The 24827-nt window shown below is 33.4% G+C and overlaps 1 protein-coding gene across 1 annotated transcript in view; it reads left to right on the top strand.

Annotated features, from left to right (window-relative positions):
• LOC132760423 (disco-interacting protein 2 homolog C-like) overlaps positions 1-24827 on the top strand; it is a 65862-nt gene that overhangs the window by 17185 nt on the left and 23850 nt on the right. The window contains exons 4-14 of the mRNA XM_060752402.1: positions 1354-1581; positions 3050-3178; positions 5996-6054; positions 8751-8808; positions 10570-10584; positions 14240-14313; positions 14825-14948; positions 15848-15939; positions 19508-19618; positions 21476-21599; positions 22211-22314. Of these exons, the coding sequence (XP_060608385.1) occupies positions 1354-1581; positions 3050-3178; positions 5996-6054; positions 8751-8808; positions 10570-10584; positions 14240-14313; positions 14825-14948; positions 15848-15939; positions 19508-19618; positions 21476-21599; positions 22211-22314 (1118 nt within the window). The remainder of the gene's footprint in view (positions 1-1353; positions 1582-3049; positions 3179-5995; positions 6055-8750; positions 8809-10569; positions 10585-14239; positions 14314-14824; positions 14949-15847; positions 15940-19507; positions 19619-21475; positions 21600-22210; positions 22315-24827) is intronic.

Raw genomic sequence — 24827 nt, 5'->3', positions numbered from 1 at the left:
TCTACTTCAAACTTCAAATATATATTTCTTATCATTACACACATGTTGTGTGACAAGGTTCATAACTCTAGTGTGACTATTTCTAGAATTATTCCCCTTGATCTTGGAATTTATGTTAACAGATGTTTTTTTACTATAACTTAATACATAATTATACATAATTGATTTTTCTTTCATAGTTTTGTCCTCCTTACTGCGTCCAGTATTTTATTAGTCGAGCTTCGCTGTCTCCTGTGACAGCTCTTGTTTGGTCTGTGCTCGTGGTAAGTTTTGAATATGGAAGATTGTGAAAAATGATAGTCCGGAAATGACCAATTTGTTTTGATGTTGGTCAATGTAAGAATTTTTTTTGGCAGGAGAGCACTGCAGTAGGACTGCCTTAAAATGATGACTAGATTTGAAATCAGATTTCCTTGCATTGAAAGAGAAACAAGGTCATTTAAGATATTTAACATGGTAAAAGAAAGAACTGTTAGTAATATCAAGTGATGTAAGAATATCAAAAGATGATTAATATAGGTTTATAGCTTTGATCAACTTATCTCCCTGTGCCATCAGGATGCTTTTATATCTAAACTTGAATTTTTCTTTGTATGCCTGCAATGATATAAATAATTTCTCTTTATTTTATGTTATTTGATTAAATGCTGATATATTTTTCTGATAACAGCATGTCTTTTGAATATGTGGTACAAAAATGTGTTTGAACTATGGTAATATGTATTTAATCTTAAAAGATGACTTCCTATTGTTGTTATATACCATACTTTAATTAAACTCTTTCATCATCAATTAAGACATGGTAGCTTATAATCTAAGGAATGATAATTATGGGTAAAAAGGAAACAGTTAATTTCTCTATTTGCAGGATCACAAGACAGAATATTTGCTTTATTATAAACTTTTCAATAAAATATTGATGACATAAAATGCATATTTTCATTTTCACAGTTAAAACTTATTTTTCACTGCAATTTATCCATGTTTTCATTGGTGTCTTGCCAGACTACTTTCTTCTAAATTCAGCCAATACACAAAAATAAAGGGAAATTCTTTCCAATTGTAGGGTAAAGAAAAGGAAAAAGTATATAATAAGCAGAAATTTCAAGTTTTTGCGGAGCACCTTTAAGAAGTGATTTCCGCAAAAAAAAATTTACTTGAGAAAGTAGTTGATTATTTTGTTCAGATAAAAATCAAGTTTCATATTAAATTCCTTTTTTTTTCATTGATTGTAAATATCTTAAACTTTAGAGCTATAATTATATAAATCAGTCATTTAAGTTGACCTTTACATTTTAAATTCGACCTTTACATTTTAAATTTGACCTTTTCCTTTCTTCTAACGTATTTCAGAGTCCTCCTCAGATGATGATAGTATATATGATGAAGAGGCCAACAGAAATTTCCACCGAGGGGCACGATCACGAGACAGCGGGGCAAGTTCTTCATCCTCCTTTTCTGATGTCAGTGCCTCACCCCGTCACTCGGAGAGACCAAGGAGTGCCGCATATGTTAAATATCAGATTCCTGGAAACACGTCGCGTCAGGCGCTAGCTGATGTGATGCAGAGTGCCAGACATTGTAAGTTTTATGTGGTTGTTTTTATATAATTTCCTTCAAATGGCACTAACTTGGTCAGTTTGTAGTTAAACGTCACCTGATTGGTCAGTTAATATTAAACATCAGTTGATTGGTCAATTTAAATTGAACATCAGCTGTTATGTCAGTTTGGAATTGAACATCAACTGATTAATCAATTTAAAATTAAATATCAGCTGATTGGACATTTAAACTTAAACTTCACCTGATTGGTCAATTTAAAATTTAGCTTAATCTGATTGGTCAGTTTGAAATTAAATATTGGTTTGACCAGTTGCATATACGCAATATGATATTGATGTCAAGTTCCTCTTCATATAAACATGAACATTTTTCTGCCTTTTTCCTGTAGAGGCAGATTTAGGTTGATGGATTAATCTTATCAAAGAATTCCCAGGCCGAGTTTTCTAGAACTTAATTTTTATTGACAACTCCGAAGATACCTCTTTTATTTTCATCATTTTAGTTTATTCACAAATGCATGTCGAAAATGCTGCAATTTGAATTTTTATCTAAAAATTTCCATTTTGATCAAGTGAAATGCATTTATGTATATTTCCCCTGGGATTATTATTTTTTTTTTATTTTATGTGAATCAAGCAATCTCTCATTATTTTACATATATACTGAAAATTAGTAATAGTTTTATTATTTATATTAAATGACATATTTTAATGTTGTGTTTAGCTCTTTTTTTCAGAGAAAAATCATTTAATATTCTCTAGACTATGTATTGTTTTAATGTTACCATAGGTATATTGCTAGCAAGGGTGTAAAAATGTGTGTGACCACAGTCACGCCTTTTCCCAGTGTCACCATGGCACCATGGGTCAGATTACCAGAAACTTTCTGAATTGCAGATATGCTATATTTTTTACCAATCTTTAAAAAAAAAATCCCAAATCTTGATATCAAAAGTTACAAATTTGTTGCAGTTTATTTCAGTATGGTATCAGACAGATGTTTCTAAACATTTCATTGTCAGATTTTTATGCATTTTTATTATGTTTTGAATGATATTTGCATTGGTTGGAAAAAAACAGTTTTGCACAATTCAAAAAACTAGGCCAAAAAGAGCATGAAGGAGGTTTCAAAAGGTCCAAGATATTAAATATGATTTTGATGGTGATGACTGATGGATGGTTTGTGTCAGATTGGTTAAGGTCATTGTTTTCAAATCACTTGCCTGTCACTGCTGTATGTTTGAATCCCCCCTAGGGACTTAAGATTCTCTAATATGAGGAAGCTATCTAGCTAGCTTACAGAACTTCGGCGGCTCTACTCAGGTGCCCGTTCATGCCTGAAATAATGCACAGAAGGGCACCAGAGGTCTTCTTCCACCAGTAAAAGTTGGAAAGTTGCCATATGACCTAATATCTGTATTGGTGTAACATAATACTCAATCCCCCAATGATTGCTGATTTAATTTTCTCATCTTCGATTATTTTAGCCCAGCATATATCGCAGCCACCAGATGTAACCAACAACGCCAAAAGTAGCCGGCAAGCTGACAGGGTCGGTAGAGGTGTACCGTCGGTCCGGGTTGCTGGGAACGTAGGAATGGACCTTGACAGTGACTGTAAGTATTTACTGACTTTAGCCCTGAACCGTTTTAGACAGCAGCAGGTTTTTTTAGTTTATGCTGAATATATTTAAGTTTGAATGTGTTGGAAGCTATAAGGTTATTGAAACAGGCAGCCAGAACTAAGCAATGAGTTAAGTTTCTAGAAAAGCAGTTTTAAAGTGGATATTTAGATAAGAAACTATGCATACAAACATTAATTTAATGTTATTTGTATTTGAAATATAATACTTTCAACAAATATGGCTCTGTATTTTTATGCTCCCCGAAAAAATTTCGGGGGAGCATATAGTCGCCGCCTTGTCCGTCCGTCCGTCCATCCGTCCGTCCGTCTTTCCGTCCGTCCGTCCGTCCGTCCGTCCGTCCGTCCCCTTTTCTTGTCCGGGACATAACTTTGTAACAACAAGAGGTATCAACATGAAACTTTGTAGGTAGATAGATCTCATTGAGTAGAAGTGCAGTGCACAAGAACCGTAACTCTGCCTTGCCTAATTTTTGAATTATTCCCCTTTGTTTATTTTTACACTTTGAACTTTGTCCGGGACATAACTCTAAAAGTATAAGAGGTATCAACATGAAACTTTGTAGGTAGATAGATCTCATTGAGTAGAAGTGCAGTGCACAAGAACCGTAACTCTGCCTTGCCTAATTTTTGAATTACCCCCCTTTGTTTATTTTACACTTTGAAATTTGTCTGGGACATAACTCTAAAAGTATAAGAGGTATCAACATGAAACTTTGTAGGTAGATAGATCTCATTGAGTAGAAGTGCAGTGCACAAGAACCGTAACTCTACCTTGCCTAATTCTTGAATTATCCCCCTTTGTTTATTTTACACTTTGAACTTTGTCCGGGACATAACTCTAAAAGTATAAGAGGTATCAACATGAAATTTTGTAGGTAGATAGATCTCATTGAGTAGGTGTGCAGTGCACAAGAACTGTAACTCTGCCTTGCCTAATTTTTGAATTATCCCCCTTTGTTTATTTTACACTTTTAACTTTGTCTGGGACATAACTCTAAAAGTATAAGAGGTATCAACATGAAACATTGTAGTTAGATAGATCTCATTGAGTAGAAGTGCAGTGCACAAGAACCGTAACTCTGCCTTGCCTTATTTTATTAATTATCCCCCTTTGTTTATTTTACACTTTGAACTTTGCCCGGGACATAACTCTAAAAGTATATGAGGTATCAACATGAAACTTTGTAGGTAGATAGATCTCATTGAGTAGGTGTGCAGTGCACAAGAACCGTAACTCTGCCTTGCCTAATTTTTGAATTACCCCCCTTTGTTTATTTTACACTTTGAAATTTGTCCGGGACATAACTCTAAAAGTATAAGAGGTATCAACATGAAACTTTGTAGGTAGATAGATCTCATTGAGTAGAAGTGCAGTGCACAAGAACCGTAACTCTACCTTGCCTAATTTTTTAATTATCCCCCTTTGTTTATTTTTACACTTTTAACTTTGTCCGCGACATAACTCTTAATGTATAAGAGATATCAACATGAAACTTTGTAGGTAGATAGATCTCATTGAGTAAGTTTGCAGTGCACAAGAACTGTAACACTGTCTTGCCTACTTTTGGAGTTATTGCCCTTTGTTCATTTTGACACTTTGAACTTTGTCTGGGACATTACTCTAAAATTATAAGAGATATCAACATGAAACTTTGTAGATAGATAGGTCTCATTGGGTGGAAGTGCAGTGCTTAAAAATCATTACTCTGCCTTGCCTTATTTTGAAGTAATTGCCCTTTGTTTATTTTTACTTTTTGACTTTTGTCCTGGACATTACTTTAAAACTATTAGAGATATCAACATGAAACTTTGTAGGTAGCTAGATATAATTGGATAGAACTGCAACGCTTAAAGAACCTAAACAAAGCCTGGTCTAATTTTGGAGTTATTGCCCTTTGTTCATTTTTTTTATACTTTCCTGTGTCCAGAACCTTCTCGGGGAGCATCACCCGGTTCAACCGGTTCTTGTTTATACAGTGTAAAAAAGGGTTTGTCTGTAAGTTTCCGGTATTTCAAAAACATAATTTGGACCTTCCCCTTGTTATAGATTTTTTAATGACATTTAAAAAATGTTCAAGCTTTCAAATGCGCAAAAATGAATACATGTATTTAAAGAAAACGTATACTGTATACTACATATTTGACATAATGGCATTTTATTGGGACAATAAATTATGGTTAAAATTGTAAAGGGCATAGATATATATTACAGCTATTATGTTTCCAGACAGCTGTGCAATTTCTGCACATGCAAGTGCACCTAGCACAATTCTTGTTACAGTACACCTTTTGACAGATGTAAAAAAATATTCTTAAAACGTCTGTCTAAAATGCCATATATGACATATGAGACATTGTGTGATATAACCCTGTAATATTAGATTTTTACCCATGCATAGATCTAAAAAATAGAGTTACATAACAAATTTACAATGGCATGCATCTAAAAATAGATTTTTGGGGAAATTACAGGTTTGCATTGGCTAGAAGTTTTGTTTCGACCTGACTATATTCCCCTCAACAATGTGGGGTTGAATCCCTCAAGGGACTTAAGATTCTTTCATGTGAGGAAACAAACTAGCTAGTGTAATTCTGCTCAGGTGCCTATTTTGTGCCTGAAATAATGCATGGAAGGGCACCCGTGGTCTTCCTCATTAATAAAACTGGGAAGTTGCCATATGACCTATACAGTGTTAGCATAATATAAAAGCTGTAAAAAAAAGATGACAACAAAACAAAAAAACACCATAAATCATGACTTCATTATAATATATATATTCCATTTCCAGCACCAAGACATCAAGGAAAAGTGGCAGCTAAGATTCAACAATTAATGAACACATTAAAGGTATCATTTTAACAAATCTTACAATTATCACTTGTTGTTTCAGCCAGTTCAAGGTCAAATTAATCACTAGTTACAATGCACTGATTTATATAATATAGTGTATTTATTTTTGCATTAAGTCCCAACAGTACTATAAATAAATCATATAATATTTCAGAGACCTTATTTGGGGTAAAAGTCTATCCCTATTTATTAATCCCTATATACAAATAAATTTATACTTTCTTGTTCCATATCAGATGTAAATCACTCTATATTTCCTTTGGAAATTTTTCTTCGTCTTCAAAATGAAAGGCTTTTAAAAAAATAGACATAATGTAGAATGAAGATAATATTTGTCATATATGTGTTAGATATGAGTTCTATAAGCATGAAATATATTTTCGAGAAATTTTTTACATGTACATACCAGTTTTTATATATAGAAAACTATATAAAGTGTGTTAACTTTGTAAAACAGGAATAATAAACAAAGTATATAAACAGTTTAAGTATGTGAATGTTGAATAGCCCGCCCACATAATTATTATTATGCCAGTCGGTTAGAGCGCAACCAATGCAAACCAAGATCAGCCTGCATATTCATGTTGTCTAGTCATAAGTCTGCACTGTTTGCTATTCATTTATGTAGTACATGTTTTGAAAATTTCCCCTAAAAATGATACATAGTTTTAGTACAGTATGAAAAGTCAATTTAAACAGTTTAGCGAGGAAAAGGTTAACTAAGTTAAGTTTAACAAGGACATAAATCAAGGACTGTTTTTTTCGTCCTTTATTTAATCTTGCTGGTGAATCAGTTCAAAAAACGATAAAATAAATTGTTTAAGACAGTAAAAGACAGTGTTATCAATGAAAGGTATTGTTTATGCAGTAGTGCAGTACATGTATAAAGTATAGTATTTGGAGTATTAGAGAAACAAAAAGTACATAGTCAATGTACAAAATCAATTTTTTCCTTATAATTTGTTACACACAGTAAACCAGGAAGTAGAAATTTCAAATACTTACATACACCACAAGTCGTAGATGGTAATGATATTGTGTGGTCTGTTTAAATCGATAAAGTCTAAACCTAGTAAATATTAGTATGATATTGATATGAATGATTAGTCAAGTATGTTAGGTGCAGTTATTTACATGTATTATCAGGGTTTTCAGTATTAACGGATTGGCGATCCTTTAGTATAAGTTAAAATTTATTAGTACGTATTTACAAAATTAAATTGGTGCTGCGTGACCAATGTCATTTTGTAAATACGTACCAAAAAAGATGATTGATATTACAATGTATTTTTATTGTATAAAAAATTGCAACACATTTTTTTAAAAGTTCATACATATAATAAACAAAATAACATGCCCATTCTGGTTATTCCCCACCAAACCTGCTTGAATCTGGTAATTTGGCCATTTCTGGTAAATCAAGTAGCTGGTTTAAAAATATACTATGCTCAAATTTCATATTTCACACAAAGAAGATTGTTGTGTTGAATTCTACAAGCTGGTTACAATATGAATATATAGTGTCATTAAAAAACCTGGCAGTTTTTTGTAAGGAAAGACCACTTTTTCTTGACCTGTAATAGGGAACGCAGCTTCCGATATATATTTTATTCGATCTTTTCTTCAAATTGAACATATTTGGTAAGAATTACATAGATTTCAATAAAAATATTTTACGCATGGATGAGCTTAGTATATCTTTAAACTGTTAAGGAGTCTAAACCTTCAACCCCCTGATTCGGGGGCCCTGAAGTACTGGCAATAGACTTGTCTTGTTATTATAAAATTTTTAATATATGCAGTATGTTCCAAATATAGGGGAAATAAGGGATACTGACAAAATTAAATTCAGCAAAATAATAGTGCTTGGTCTGATTCCACTTATTTCATGGTGTGACCAAACTTTAGAGTCATAGATACTTAAATGATGGCAAATTGTTCAGAGATTTTATTACAGGGAAGTCGAAAACGGAAGCGATTCATGAAATACCTAATGACACCTTTAAAACGGAAAAAATGAAAGGAATTTTTAACGACTTCCTCGGTCATAGGCTTTGCCTATTTTCATATTAAGAAAAGATGGGACTCTGCATTTGTACCATAAATCTTCTTTAAAACAGAGGTAGTTCTTGCTTAAATAGACTAGTTGTTTCACAGCAATTATTTCTCAATCATATGTGTTCAGTGTTCTAGGACTTGAAAAAAAAGGGGAATTTTATCGAAAAGTGAGAATTTATTACATTTGTTCACCTTTTTCTTTCTTTCTGTATGTGAAATTTTTCCCCTGCCTCTGAAAAAATAGGGGGTAATTCTCAAAAATATGAGTTAATCCCTCTATCACCCCTCCTTGGATACACACTGTATGTTACAGAGGTAGGATCTTTCAGGGCCTATTCCTGCCTTCTAGTTTCAATGCTATCTGGGACAAAAAAATACCAGGATGGGTTAATAGAGATACGTCCTGCATTATGTTTTTGTCCAATCAGGTGCCAGCGCCTCTATTTTACAAATTGACTTACGAAGTGCATGGAATGGTTGGCTTGAAAGTTTATCATTTCATTCATTTGAAGGGATTGAAGACCCAAGAAAGTGATTAAATTTATTATTTTTTTGTCTCAGAATTAATTAATATAAACGTTTTATGTTCTATATTATAATGAAAGAGTTTTTTTTTTTTTTTTTTTTTTTTACAGAGACCAAAGAGAAAACCCTTGACAGAATATTTTGTAGAAGAAGACGACGCTTTAGAATGTAAGTATATGAATTTTTTATCTCCGCTCTTTTCATTTTGCTTTTAATTTGCTAGCATTATAGTATCTTAGAATCTAATTTACTAACCTGTGTTGGTTTAAAAATTCCGTGTGTAGTTTGATATTATGTTTTTCTTGCAGAATATATTTTAAAAACATACCGTATTGTATAAAACCTTGATTTGATTTTATTTTTTGGCCAGATTAGGAATAATTACCTCCCCTTGTTGCCATTTTTGGGGTCATTTCCAATATCATATCCTTATGTTATAAATCTCTCATAATTCTATCATCTTCATGAAAACTGAGGGGCGTCCATGGCCGAGTGGTTAACGTCGTTGACATCAAACCACTTGCCTCTCACCGCTGTGGGTTTGAAACCCAACAAGAACTTTGGATTCTTTCATGTGAGGAAGCTATCCAGCTAGCTTAAGGAACGTCGGTGGTTCTACTCAGGTGCCCGCTCGTGCCTGAAATAATGCACGGAGGGGCACCTGAGGTCTTCCTCCACCAGTAAAGCTAGAACGTCGCCAAATGACCTATACTGTGTTGGTGTGATGTAAAACCCAAAACAAACAAAATCATGAAAACTGATAAAAAAATCTTTTAAATATTGGTGCTATAAAAATATTTTACTGCATATGTATTAAAAGATGTTGACAATTCATCTTAATTGGCTGATTGAGTTGATTTTATCATGGTTTGTCTATTGAATATTGATCCCAAAAATGGCTGCCACTTCTGGCAAGGGAGGTAAACATTGTAAAAATCTGGAACGATCTATATCTGAATATTTTAAGTTTCTTTAAAACTAAAATAATCGTCCCCTTAAAATGCAGTCCTGTGATGGCTATAATGTACGAATGTTTGTTACTATTTCAGCCGCGTCACAACAAAACCAACATAGTGCGTTTGCAACCAGCATGGATCCTGACCAGCCTGCACATCCGCGCAGTCTGATCAGAATCCATGCTGTTCGCTATCAGTTTCTCTACTTGTAAAAGAGTTGGTAAGCGAACAGCATGGATCCTGATCAGAATGCGCAGGCTGGTCTGGATTCATGCTAGTCGCAAACGCACTATGTCGGTTTTGTCGTGACGCGGCTCATTTACTTTAAGTGACATGGGGTCTGACGACTTTGACCAATAGGGAGAACATTGGATCAGTAACTTTTGGGTTGCTGGTTTAATCCTTGGGCAAGGTGAAATTCCTCTGTGACAATTAATCTCATACATATGGTGGCTGATTTATGCCATATTATACTTTGTCGTCTCTTTGTGTTTGAGCATTTTTGTATTTTGAGCGCGAAAAAGCGAAAATTACGACAGATGGAATGCTAGATACGACAGATTTTATGAGGCATATTTTCGCCCTCCTCATGTCATATTTTTGTTTTTTTTTTGCCTCAGAAATGTGAAAAAGCGAAAATACAAGGAGTAAGACTTTGTCGTCCCTTTGTGGTTAGCATTTTCGCATTTAAAGCCCAGAAGCGAAAATACGACATGGCATAAATCAGCGACGATAGGTCTAATAGTCATCTGTTTGTCACAGCTGATTTAGTAATCTAAAAGGATTATTATTAATAGGCTGCAGATGAAAAAAAATTGATAATTACCTGGTACTGGTTAGTTACCCAGGAAAGTTGGTTTGGTTGACTGTCCGCCAATATGACCAAATAATTAAGGACCATTTATGATAAAGTAAATTATAAAAAAAAATGAAAAATGATAACTCTAAAATGATTACAACTCACACATTTTAGGCGAAGAAGGAACTGGTAAGGATTTACAAGATAAAATATGTACCTATTAAAAAAATGAAAAATTAAAAACAATCTTTACATATTTACAGTCTTTCAATATATGTTTATGCTCATTATGTATAGAATACCTATTTCTTCGAAACTTCGTCTTGTCCATGTTTTTTCCTTGAAGCTTGTTATGTGTAGAAACCACAGAGGCTTTTGTCATGCTAAATAAGATGATATGAGCCGCGTCACGACAAAACCAACATAGTGCGTTTGCGACCAGCATGGATCCAGACCAGCCTGTGCATCCCCGCAGTCTGATCAGGATCCATGCTGTTCGCTATCAGTTTCTCTACTTGTTATAGATTTTGGTAAGCGAACAGCATGGATCCTGATCAGACTGTGCGGATGCGCAGGCTGGTCTGGATCCATGCTGGTCGCAAACGCACTATGTTGGTTTTGCAGTGATGCAGCTCATATAGTATATAATACACTCATTGTAAACAGACTTTTGTTTTTAAAGAAAGGCAAGAGCAGTTGAAGAGAAATAATGTTTTTACTTCCATGGAGAAAAAAGAAAAGAAGGTTAGAAGTAGAACAGTGTCTACTCCAATACTGGGGGGGGGGGGGGGGGGGGTCGGGATTAAGGATTATCATAGTATTACTTTTTAACGATCTCACAAAAATTGTGGAAATTCCTCATAATATTGCACAAAATTGCACAACAAAATCTTTAAATGAAATAAAAAATAAAATAAATATTTATGACCTGAGACCTGAGTGCCAACAAATATTCATGCTGATATATTATTGTCAAAGACTTCTTAATAATTGATTTTTCATTTCATAATTATGTACACCAGGTGTGCAATAAGTTCCCTAAGTATAATATCTGTTGGAAGTGTCTTATAGACATTCAGGGGAAAAAAATTAATTTATACACCCACTAAGTGGAGGGGGGGGGGTGAATATAGATTTGTCCATCCTGCGGATCAGCTGTTTGTCCACTGGAGGATGGAGAAGCATCTGTGTCTTATATCTTGTAGACACAGTTCTAGTTTTTATATAGATGTTTTTTTTTTATAAAAAAAAAATGAAAAAAATATTATATAATGATTAAGAAGGAATATTCCCCACAAATTTCGAATCTTAGATTAGGCACTTGTAGGTCTCAAAGTTAACATTGATAACCATTGTATAATGATTAAGGAGGAAAATTCCCAACAAATTCTAAACTTCTATAAGAACAAAATTGAACTTGAACACATAATAAAATCTCTTCTTCTGTGTGGAAACTATCTTTTCAATGAACAGAAGGCTGTTTATAAAGAGTATAAAGTCTAAACTGTTATTTTATTTTTTTTTATCCAAGATATGTGCTTCTGTATAGAATAAAAAAAGACAACATAATTATTTTTGACAGATGGCTGTTTTCTTAATATCCAACATATTCTTTTTATGTAATATATATGTGTGTGTAATGGTCTGTGAAACAAATGAGCCGCGTCACGACAAAACCAACATAGTGCGTTTGCGACCAGCATGGATCCAGACCAGCCTGCGCATCCGCGCAGTCTGATCAGGATCCATGCTGTTCGCTATCAGTTTCTCTACTTGTAATAGGGTTGGTAAACGAACAGCATGGATCCATGTTGTTTGGTGTCCAATTCACAGCTGATCAATCACTAAGCGTAATGTTTAGATCATAATATTATTGATACTGTATTTTTTCTGTAAATTTTAATTTAATGTTAATGTTCTTTTATTTTCAACTGTTTATTTAATTATTTTTTTGGCTTATAATTATGTCAAAACATAAAAGTGTACCCTGATGTTAAATGGATTTAGGGGTCTAAATTTTTCTGAAAATTTGGACATTTGAAGAATTGATGCATTTTGTTACCCAAAAACTTGACTTTTTATTGTGGGGGAGGGGGGACCAAAAAAAGAAGATAAAAATGTTTAACTACTGAGGATGAACAAATAAAATTACAAAAATTTACTTCACAGACCATTGCTTGCTTACAAAATTGTTTGTTTGTTTGAAATACCATTATTCTTTACATATGTGTTGACCTACTTCAATTCAAGTTTACATTATTAGCATGGAACATTTACAGAATACAGAATGCATGATATGTAGAGTTTCTTATAGAGACATCTCTTTGTTAGTGGATAGGCATTGATTAGATACCCGTGCATTTGTCATGTCCATTCTTACTTCTAGTTGGTAATTTTGAAAACAAAATTGTTTTTGTTACAATTCTGTTTTATTCATATTAAGGAAAAAGTACCTGTTTGTTACAATTTATATTAAGGAAATAGTGTTATTTTTTACTATGTTCAAAGAAAACAATGTTATTCTTGCTGTTATTAAGGAGATAATGATAATTACTATTTACTAAGAAAACAATGTTATTTTTACTATTTTTAGATTCAATACTGAATTTATTGAATGAGTAAAATATATGCACAGCCGTGCCATACCATTTTTATGGAGTGGTAATATCGGCACGGGAATGTTATAAAACAATGTTAGTTTTACTATTTTCTAAAAGAAAGTGTTATTTTGTACTTTTTTCTATGGAAACAAAAGACTTTTTTCCATTTTATGGAAATAATGTTATTTATAATACTTTCTGATAATAAAAATTATCTAATAATTTTACTATTTTCTTAGGAAAAAAGGTGATCTTTGAACAAGCAACATTATTTTGACAATTTTCTCAAGTTTACATTATTATTTTTTTCTATGGAAATGAAGTGCAGATATTTATGGAAAAGGAAGAAGAAAATCATTTTATTTGTCAACAATGTGTTAATGTTCTTGTTTGTTTGCAAATTTTGTTAGTGGTGTATTATATGAGAAGTTGAATCATATAATTGAGCCGCGCCATGACAAAATCAACGTAATGCATTTGCGACCAGCATGGATCCAGACCAGCCTGCACATCCGTGCAGTCTGATCAGGATCCATGCTGTTTGCTATCAGTTTCTCTACTCATGTTATAGGGTTTGTAAGTGAACAGCATGGATCCTGATCAGACTGCGCGGATGTGCAGGCTGGCCTGGATCCATGGTGGTCGCAAACACATGTTGGTTTTGTCATGACACGGCTCATATTCTTTATACCAAGGTCAGAGTGAGAGCTTATTTCTTGGTTAACCTAAGACTTAAGACCTAAGTCTCGCCCGTCCATGGCATATGCATTTATGTTCGACTGTGACCGAGCCATGGCAAATAATTATAGGTTCATTGTTTCTACTAGTCGAAGTTCTTTCGTATCATTTTAACGTAACTGTTCTTCTTTTTGTGTTATTTCATTATCTGCCTCAAAGACATAAATGTTGCGTTACAGCATCCGCTAAAAATAGAAAGGCTTATTTATGTTTGGTAACTGGCGCCACCTTTTATATATTAGTGCCTTTTGCTTTGATTGCTTTGCAAATGGCATTAATGAAAGAAGAGGAGCGACTCTCTTCTCTGGAGGTTTCATAGCATCATAACATTAGAGTAGTGAAATAATGAAAACCAATTTTTTTTTGAAATTTTATTGTTCTTAATTGTTTCACTGTGCTAACACATTCATCTATTTTAAATAGTAAGTAAATTGTGTACTGAAAGGGACAAATACGAGATAATTATGTTTTGATTTTAAAGTTCTTTTTTTGTCTTTTTTCAATAGCTCCACCTGCCGACCCTAATGCTCCAAAACCAGAGGGCAGCACCTTAACACCAGTCCCTGGCGATCCACTTGTGGTAAGTACATGTATGATAGCACTATTTTTAGATTCTGCAGAGTTAGAAATGTAGTGTATGGAGGGAAAAGTGAGGTCTTCATCTCCAACATTTAAGCTGGAAAGTTGCCATTCGACCTTTACTCTGTTGGAACAATGTAAAACATAAATAAAAGAAAAAATAGAGGATATTGAATGAGTATAATATTATTGAATAAAATTCTTTTATGCAAGCCTCCGGTGAGCTTACATGAACTTACAGGAATTTGATATTCTATTCATGACATACCCAAAATAAAGACCGTTTGAAGTGAAAAAGAACCATTTTCCATTGATCTGTCTACAGGGTAACACTAGCATTTAGCGCCTTTTTAATGCAAATGACGTCGGGTCAAAATATATGCACTGCAATGCAAGTCCATTTTTACAGAGTCGCAAAAGGGGCATGCCCGATGTGTGATAAAATTCTTTATGTCCCATGATTTTCAAGTTTCATACAATTGTATTCGTGTTTTTGTTTGTTTGATATACAGGTACCGTCAGGTTTACCTCGCAATTTAGAGGCAGCTCTACACAGATATGGATCCTCCACATATAAAGCCCTGGCCGTAACAGTGTTAGATCAGAACGGGAAACCAACAGTTAATCTCACATATGGTACGTGTTACGTAATAATATTGTGTATATCTGAAACGATTTTTTTCAGTTCTAAATGCATGCCTTTTATGAATTAATTATGAACTATGGCCCAAAGTTTGTTTCTCAAATATGATGTATCATGTTTGTAACGCAGCTTTTCATTGGGTATTTGTTTTAATATATAATTTTTTTATGGGTGCTGTCAATTTATGAAGAAATCTCACCTTTTTTCTTTAAAAAAGAAAGTTTTCTGTATTATTAATTTGTTGTAAATATTCCTGACAGGTTCTTTGACCCTTGACAAAGGCTTGGGCCATATAACCTGTCAGGTAATCTTTATAACTCGTATATGTAGACAAGTTGCTTGCTTTAAATGACATCATTCCTGCGCGCCTTTGAAGAATGAATTGCATGCTTAGGACAAGGTCATTTCACTGTTTAGAATCAACATGTAAAACCACATGCTACTATAAGTAGAAGGTGCTAAATGAAAATGTTAGTTTTCGTAATTTCTTACAAGAATATGATATAAATGAGCCAAGCCACGACAAAACCAACATAGTGCGTTTGACAAGCATGGATCCAGACCAGCCTGCGCATCCGCGCAGTCTGATCAGGATCCATGCTGTTCGCTTACCAACTTTATTACAAGTAGAGAAACTGATAGCGAACAGCATGGATCCTGATCAGACTGCGCGGATGCGCAGGCTGGTCTGGATCCATGCTGATCGCAAACACATTATGTTGGTTTTGACATGACGCGGCTCATATTATGTAATATGCTAGAAAAAGAATAAAACACCAGAAGTCCTCACTAGCTCTCTCATAACTGTATAGCACAAACTAGTCATAAACAGTTATGTATTTATTTATTATTTTCGTACAATGAATTTTCACTGTCTCTTTTTTTTTTCCAGGAAAATTATTAAGTAAGACGCAAAAAATAGCGTATAACTTGCTGAATAAAGTAGGTCAGAAAGGAGAAGTGCCGATTAAACCAGGAGACAGGGTACGATCTATCACATTTATCCTCATTAAGTTTGAATTTTTAGTCCCCTACCGATTTACCGGAGGGGACTTTAAGTTTACCCTCCGTCCGTCTGTCTGTCTGTCTGTCCGTCCGTCAGTCCGTCTGTCCGTCCGTCAGTCAGTCAGTCCGTCCGTCCTCAAAACTGGATCCCGCGATAACACAAAAAGTACTGAAAATATTTTAATGAAACTTGATATATGGATAGATGGCAGTATGGAGATTATGCACGTCTTTTTCTTTTCTTCCTATGGTGAAAATTCTGGTTGCTATGGCAACAAATAGACTGAAAATATGGCAAATTTTACACATAACCTGGATCCCGCAATAACGCAAAAAGTACTGAAAATATTTTTATGAAACTTGATATATGGATAGATGGCAGTATGGAGATTATGCACGTCTTTTTCTTTTCTTCCTTTGTTGAAAATTCTGGTTGCTATGGCAACAAATAGACTGAAAATATGGCAAATTTTACACATAACCTGGATCCAGTGATAACACAAAAAGTACTGAAAATATGTTTATGAAACTTGACATATGGGTATATGGCAGTATGGAAATTATGCACATCCTTTTCTTATCTTCCTATGTTGAAAATTCTGGTTGCTATGGCAACAAATAGACTGAATTTCAAGATTTCTGATTCTAGTTTTTAAGTTTTTTCACTATAAGTTCTTTATTTCTTAAGGTATTTTCTTCAAACTTTAAATATAAGTTGCTTGTAATTAACCACATCATATGTGACAAGGTTTACAACTCTAGCACAAAATTTATCAGAATTACCTCCCTTGAACTTAAAATTTTCATGAAAAAACATTGTTTTTTTTTTTAATAACTTCTTTTTCTGAATGTATCTACTTCAAACTTCATATAAATGTTTCTTATTATCACTCAACATTTGTGAGTGTTCAATACTCTAGCAAGACTATTTCCAGAATTATGCCCCTTTTGAATTTAGATTTTTTTTTTGAGAAATTGGTAATTTTTACTCCAACTTCTTCAATCATGATAGGATTTTAAAAATGTTATATTTTGATAACAGGGATGTTTAAAAAATAACTTTAGAGTGTCCTTCAGTCCTTCTGTCTGTACATAAAAACTGTTTCCTGTGATCACTTTTAAAGAACTTTTTCAACAAATTTACTTAAAATAGGAACATAAGTGGATGGCCAATGGCCCTTCAGAATGTTGCTTGGGCTCTTACCGGTAGGGGACTTATGGATTGCTTGCAATACTATGATAATTGCTTGTTTAACATGTATTACAATAAAAATATACTTTGCTCATCATAAGTAAAATATTTTTATTGCATAAATTTATTTAAATCTATAAAACTCTAATTGAATATGCCTCATTTGAATGAGAGAACATACAAACTATGTTTGGGAACCTGGGGTGAACATTGATTCTTTAAAACGGACAATTTGGCTGCCCTATGCAATGTCCGAGCTTTTACTTAAATGTCAGTTCCTGTGTATTAATTGATGCTATAGGGTTATCTAGTATGTTTGCTACCAGTAACTGTTATACCGTTGGACTGTGATGAGCCGTTGCCGGGCCAGCCTGTACATTGTGCAGAGACATAGATAACAGAGATAGGCAACTTCCCAGTCAGTTAAGATATCGTGCGTGCTTGCTAAACTTAAAAACTTGTAGCAAGTAAAACTGTTTAACCAGATATCAAAATCAGTAAAAAAATACATTTCCTGAAAGCTTATGCATTTGTCTACGGCAGCAGGTAAAAAAACATTTACAGTTCCCATTTAAATAAATGATACATCAATTTTTAGCTCGACTATTCGCAGAATAATCGAGCTAATGCAGTCACCCATTTGTCGGCGTCGGCGTCAGCGTCCCTGTGGTTAAGTTTTTGTATGTAAGCTGGTATCTCCATAACTACTGAAGGAATGGATTGAAACTTCACACACTTGTTCTCTGTGATTATCTAAGATGATTGGCACAAGTCCCATAACTCTGATTTGCTTTTTAACATAATTATGCCCCTTTTTCGACTTAGAAATTCTTGGTTAAGTTTTTGTATGTAAGCTGGTATCTCCATAACTACTGAAGGGAATGGATTGAAACTTCATACACTTGTTCGCTTTGATTATCTAACATGATTGGCACAAGTCCCATAACTCTGATTTGTTTTTTTTTATAATTATGCCGCTTTTTTGACTTAGAAATTATTGGTTAAGTTTTTGCGTGTAAGCTGGTATCTCCATAACTACTGAAGGGAATGGATTGAAACTTCATACACTTGTTCGCTTTGATTATCTAACATGATTGGCACAAGTCCCATAACTCTGATTTGTTTTTTTTTTGCATATAAGTGTCCCCTTTTCGACTTAGATATTCTTGGTTAAGTTTTTGCGTGTAAACAAGTATCTCAATAACTACTGAAGGGAATTGATTGAAACTTTTCACACCTTTTCTCTGTGATTATCTTAAATGATCGGCACAAGTCCGATAACTCTGATTTGCTTTTTTGCATAATTACGCGCCTTTTTCGACTTAGAAACTCTTGGTTAAGTTTTTGCGTGTAAGCTGGTATCTCCATAACTACTGAAGGGAATGGATTGAAACTTCACACACTTGTTCTCTGTGATTATCTAAGATAATTGCCACAAGTCCCATAACTCTGATTTGCTTTTTTACATAATTGCCCCTTTTTCGACTCAGAAATTCTTGGTTAAGTTTTTGCATGTAAGCTGGTATCTCCATAACTACTGAAGGGAATGGATTGAAACTTCACACACTTGTTCTCTGTGATTATCTAAGATGATTGGCACAAGTCCCATAACTCTGATTTGCTTTTTAACATAATTATGCCCCTTTTTTCGACTTAGAAATTCTAGGTTAAGTTTTTGCATGTAAGCTGGTATCTCCATAACTACTGAAGGGAATGGATTGAAACTTCACACACTTGGTCTCTGTGATTATCTAAGATGATTGGTACAAGTCCCATAACTCTGATTTGCTTTTTTTGCATAATTATGCCCCTTTTTCGACTCATGAATTCTTGGTAAAGTTTTTGCATGTAAGCTTGTCTCTCCATAACTACTGAAGGGAATGTATTGAAACTTGAAGAGTTTGTACCTTTTCGGACAATTTTATGTATTCATATAGGTAAGCATTATTATACTCAATGAAACACCCTTGTGACAAATTTTCGAATAGTCGAGCGTTACTGTCCTCCGACAGTTCTTGTTAAGTAATTTTGTTGCTAAACTATTCATATGATGAAAAAACTGGCTCAGTGGGTATATTCTGCTATGTTTTTCTAAATGAAAGGCAGGGAAAGTTACCAATATTTTAACATGCAGCAATAGATAAAAGATTTAACTTTCAAATGGTGTATACTATAAAAGGATCAAATGTACATCCATTAAAGTTTAACTTGCTACAAAATGCCTAATTTTTCACTTTTTGATGAGGCATGAGTGATATTTCAATGGAGTATATAGGAGCTGCTAATCTCTGTTATCTACATCTCTGATTTTGTGTGATATGAAATATATCTCATAGTGATGATATTATTTTTTAGGTAGCATTAGTGTATCCAAACAATGATCCCATATCATTTATCAACGGGTTTTATGGTTGTCTAATGGCTGGAGTCGTACTAGTACCGGTCGAAGTACCAACATCACGACGGGTAAGTTATAGAATGGCACATGATTATTAGCATGAATCAGGAGGCATGCTGCCTTAAATTTCTGTGGAAAGGAATTATTTTCTGTGTGGATGAATACATAGAGATAAGGTTTCTGAAACACTATGATTCATACACTCGTATGAATATTTAAGTTAAAATCATTAGCAAATTCTGTGGCAAGGAACTATTTTTCTATGAGGAAGAATACATAGAGATAAGGTTTCTGAAACACTATGATTCATACACTCATATGAATATTTGAGTTGAAATCATTAGCAAATGTACTTGTTTTATTTCAATAATAGAGCAGGAAAAAATATGACATATTATATTACAGTTAAAATTATTTTACAGTTAAATATCCTTGTGAACACATAGAAGAAGATAGATCAATTGCGTGTTACTTAGAAAAGTTTCCCTTGACATTTATATCCTCACCAAAGTGCAGTAATGTGTTAAGTCCTTATAAAATTTTATGAAAGTTAACCAGTAATTACACTAAGGTGACAATACGTCCTTGTGTATAAAGATATTAATCAAACATTTACCTGCAATTGTTTTCCGTAAATGATTTCTAGGAAAATGTTGAGATATGCTTATGTAACTATGGTTACAAGGGTGTTGGTTAATTATGATTGTAAACTTCATGAGATATGTTTCTTTTCTACAGCGGTAGAAAGAAATAAAAGTGATACTTTAAAATTGCTATAACAGCTAGTTTCCCTTCATAATCAGGCATAGACCAAGTTTGCAGAAGTTGAAGGAGAATGTTACATTTTCGCAAACGAACACTGCCTTATTACTGTGGCAAATTTTGCTTGTATATTCAAGTTCTAGGTACGAGGCCTCTTATCCCAAGTATACAGGAGCGTATGAGGCCATTTACGTGAAGCAGTAAGGTACAGGGCCTCTTATCTCAAGTATACAGGCAGTAACTAGGCCTCTTATCCAAATAATACAGGAAAGTACGAGGCCTCTAATCCGAAGTATACGGGAGGAGCCAATATTTTACAATTTAAACTTCATACTGGCATGCAAGCAGTTCATGTACAAAAATCACAGTTGCTAACAAAATATTTTTTATTACGCTCACTCACCAATAAATTGATTGTGATATTCAGCTAATCATACAAATTATGGCAATTCCATTATGTTCTAAACATAGCCTCATATGGGGTACCGAAATTATCCATGAAGCGAAGAAGTTCCCGTACATAAAATATAACCGATCATAATTATACAAATGCGTTATATTAGACCCATTTTTCATTTATAATTGTTGAAGTGACCATTTTTCCAGAGGCAGGTAGATGTAATTAATGATATAGAGCGTAGACTAAACGCTGGTATCTATAACACAGTATCGGTACCCAAATGCAATCACAGACAATGGCTTGCTTGTATGTATGATATTTTACTGATTAAAGCCATAATATTATTTAATATAATAATACAGGTTAAAATTCTAAAAATTAAACAGGTTTTCGTCTCATTGCTAACTTATCTGTACGCATGTGGTATTAGTGGAAAAAACTTTTACAGGCCTCACATGTAATATTTTTGCGCATGCGCGCAAGGATGGAATCCCCCAAAGGTAACAAGGTTACGTTTTCACAACCCACAGATGAAAGTGATTTAAATTGAAAACTTTCTATACGTACTGCCGAACTGACAGTTATATTTTCTCTCATTTATGCATCTGCTTGATTTGATATCAATTTTTGAAGAATGCAAGTAAAAATCAAGCGTTTAAACAAAAAATACGGGACGGGAACTGCTTGCATGCCAATAGTCTTAAAATAAAACAATATGGCGATACAATTTTAAGATTACTTGTTTTTCTCTCTCATATTGTAGGATGCTGGAGGACAGGGTGTAGGTTTTATGTTGGGAAGTCTAAATGTATGCCACGCCCTCACATCAGAAGCTTGTCTTAAAGGCCTCAGTAAAACTGCCAATGGTGATGTTGTCACATTTAGAGGTGAGAATTTCTTTGTTTGTTTGATGTTATTGAGGGTAGTAGTTGATATACCAATGTAGTTTGTTATGTTGCAGAAAGTTTGGGACAATAGTTGAAAAAATTGGACAGTGTTTAAAATGGTTACTATTTCATGAGATATGTGGAAAGCACTTTCATTGTATTCTTGGACTGGTACTGGAATTCTTACCAATGGCAAGAATAAACAAATTTAAACACACATACTTACACTTAAACAATCACTGATTTATTTAATCAAGATAATGGGTATTAAGTGATAGGCTCTTAATTAAAGATGGTCTGCAGGCTGTCCCAAGTTTTATACATGTATATGTAATGTACGAAGATTGAATAATATGACAAATTAAGATTTCATGGTCATTTTTTGTCAAAGAAATATTACATTAATGATGTTGATAATGTTGTAATTGATGTTTGGCCTTGAGGTTATAAGACTTTTTTTTGAATCCCAGGATTTTCATTGGACAGGGCATGCTCCATGCTGTTATTGGACCAATCAAATTCCCAATTTCTCAAATTCTGATTTTTAGCTTTGAAAATATTTTTTAAACCTTGGACACCTTGTTTTTGAATTTATTGTTTATTTTATGCAGGATGGCCACGTTTAAGTTGGTTATCTACAGACAGCATGTCCAAACTTCCAAAAGACTGGCAACCACCACCTAAAACCTCTGAGGATGTTCCGGCGTATGTGGAGGTAAAGGAAATACAGAATCGATCCGACACGGTAACCAAGACAATCTAAATATAGTAAACACACAGGAAGTGATGCCTCACCTCCTTCAGTACTGAAGAGCTTCATGCAGTTTGAAAAGTTGAATATATAAATCCAAAGAATAAAATCATAGAAAAGTATTTTTCACTTTTATTGGAAAATACTAAGTATTTTGGCAAATTTTTTTGGTGTTCTTACTTTATTCATTTTGGATGTCTTTTTAATTTAAAAAATGTGTATTAAAATATCAAAAAATTCAAAATTTGAGTTAGGATAATTGGTTACCAATTCATGTAGTTTTGTTTTTGCATAGTTTTCTTATATGTTTAAGTATAGTTCTTGACAGGCATGCCCGCGCCCTGCATTGCGTGCTCAGGAAAAACCAGTTCTGTAGTGTTTTTACCCCATTTCTACCTTAGTTATGATTTCCACGAAGTTTTCATATTTTGGTGATACGAAATTTTCTTGGATGATGCTCTGAAGTTAGCTGCACGTTGTTACAGCATGTTTGTAGTGAATGCCTGGTGTAGTTTTTTTTTTAACATCTCTTCTTTCTGCCCTTAAATCTTCTTCTCATTCTCCATCTTTCACTGCCTCTCTTATTATTTATCTATATATGTCTGACTATCTCTTCAATGAAGGAAATTCATACATTTTAAGAGGCAGTTGCGATTTCCATTCTAGAAAAAAAAAATCCAGAAAAATCTTGACATATATTACTATCACATAAACCATGGCGCAGGAGTGTAATTAGACCATTCAATGAAAACCATATTACACTAATAACACTTTGACGTCATTTGTGGCATATATAAACAAAGCGTCAAAAAACGCTTATGTAAGTGTTACACTAAAGGCGAATCAATGAAAAATTACTCTCTTTTTAACTGTTTACTGTCTTTATTTTGAATGTGTGATAAATTATATATTATATTCATGTAAATTCAGTACTAATATTTGCATAATATGATTTTATTCGACTTGTTCAATAAATTTAGTATTAAACCTACGCTCATTAAATATCCTATACTTCTACTGTTGTTGACTATTTTAAAATCACGTCCTCTTGTCAGTTATTATCTATCTCCATTGTGAAACCACAGCTTGGTTTTTATAGGAAACATAAATTTGTTGTTGGCAGATTTTTGCTATTTTAGTTTTATGCTTGATACTGTGTTGGTTTTGGCTATTGATGCTAGTGTAGTAAGGTTGTCATGATAAGATTGTCATGAAAACACTTGTGAAGCTGAATCTTGTCAGTGTTTGCACAGGTCTTGGAATACAGCTTGTAAATAATCAGTGGTTTTGAAAAGTGTTTGATTTGAGGGTGTCTTTTAAAGTAATCTTTTAAAAGTGTTTAATAAAAACAAAACAAAACAAAAACAAACAAAAAACACCCACCCACCCACAAGAAAATGCAAGACAGTGACTGATATAAGAAGAGAAGAATAGTACAATGTTCTTTTAGGTAGAAATGGCGTAAAATTTTTGTTTGCTGAAAACAAGCTGCTATGGTCCTCAGACAAAATTGCATAATTGGCCTCAAAATCCAGTCTAATCATGGTCTGCACTTTTCAGTTGGTACATATTTTGAAATTTTCTTAAATATATTGAACAATTTTGTGTCCAATGTGTTTGGAAAATATCCCAAAATATATTGAACAATTTTGTGTCCAATGTATTTTGAAAATTCCCCCAAATATATTGAACAATTTTGTGTCCAATGTATTTTGAAAATTCCCCCAAATATATTGAACAATTTTGTGTCCAGATTGAAAGCTAGTCAATAGATATTTAGCATGGTAACAGTTCAAGAATTTCATTTAGGATAATTGCTTGATATTTGTGCTAAATCAATTTTTTTTAAAATAAAAATCTAACAATTTTGCATGACTGTATTTAATTATAATTTCTGAATACTAATTTCTGTTATATTTTTTTTTTAAATTTTAGAATTCAATTTCTTTTCATGTTAATTTTTTTTTCCATGTATTATTTTATCATTTCCCAAATTCTGCATTCTTTAAACCATTATTCATGTTTAGTTTTTTGTCCATTTTTTTTTTCTCACTTAATAGATTTCGCATTCTTTTAACACACTAATGTGAACAGCTTTATCTACTCTTTAGGGAGATTATACTTTTGATTTTCTTCTGTCAATCATTTTGCAATGGGCAGTAACATTTAGATACTTCTATTTCAGTCATTTTTTCAGTGACTTTCTAAAATAGAATTCTATTTTCATTATTTTGAGATTTAAGATATACTGGGAAAAGACAAAAGCCCGATATAGAAAGCTAATTAGTGTTGTTGTTTTTGTACCAGGAGTTGTATTAATAGATCTATATATAGAATAAACAGATCTGTTTAAGGATTTAATTTACCAGAATCTAGTTCTCAATATAAAAACATCACCATATTTATAGTTTTTGCCTGCATATTTTATGTATTCTACTAATTTTGTATTCAAAGTGGATTGGTCTACAATGGGCACA

Source organism: Ruditapes philippinarum, unplaced genomic scaffold (genome assembly GCF_026571515.1).
Source record: "Ruditapes philippinarum isolate M1 unplaced genomic scaffold, ASM2657151v2 ctg2415_1_1_1_1, whole genome shotgun sequence".
Lineage (NCBI taxonomy): Eukaryota > Metazoa > Mollusca > Bivalvia > Venerida > Veneridae > Ruditapes > Ruditapes philippinarum.
Note: the sequence above shows the minus strand (reverse complement) of the source record. Positions and strands in the feature narration are given on the sequence as shown.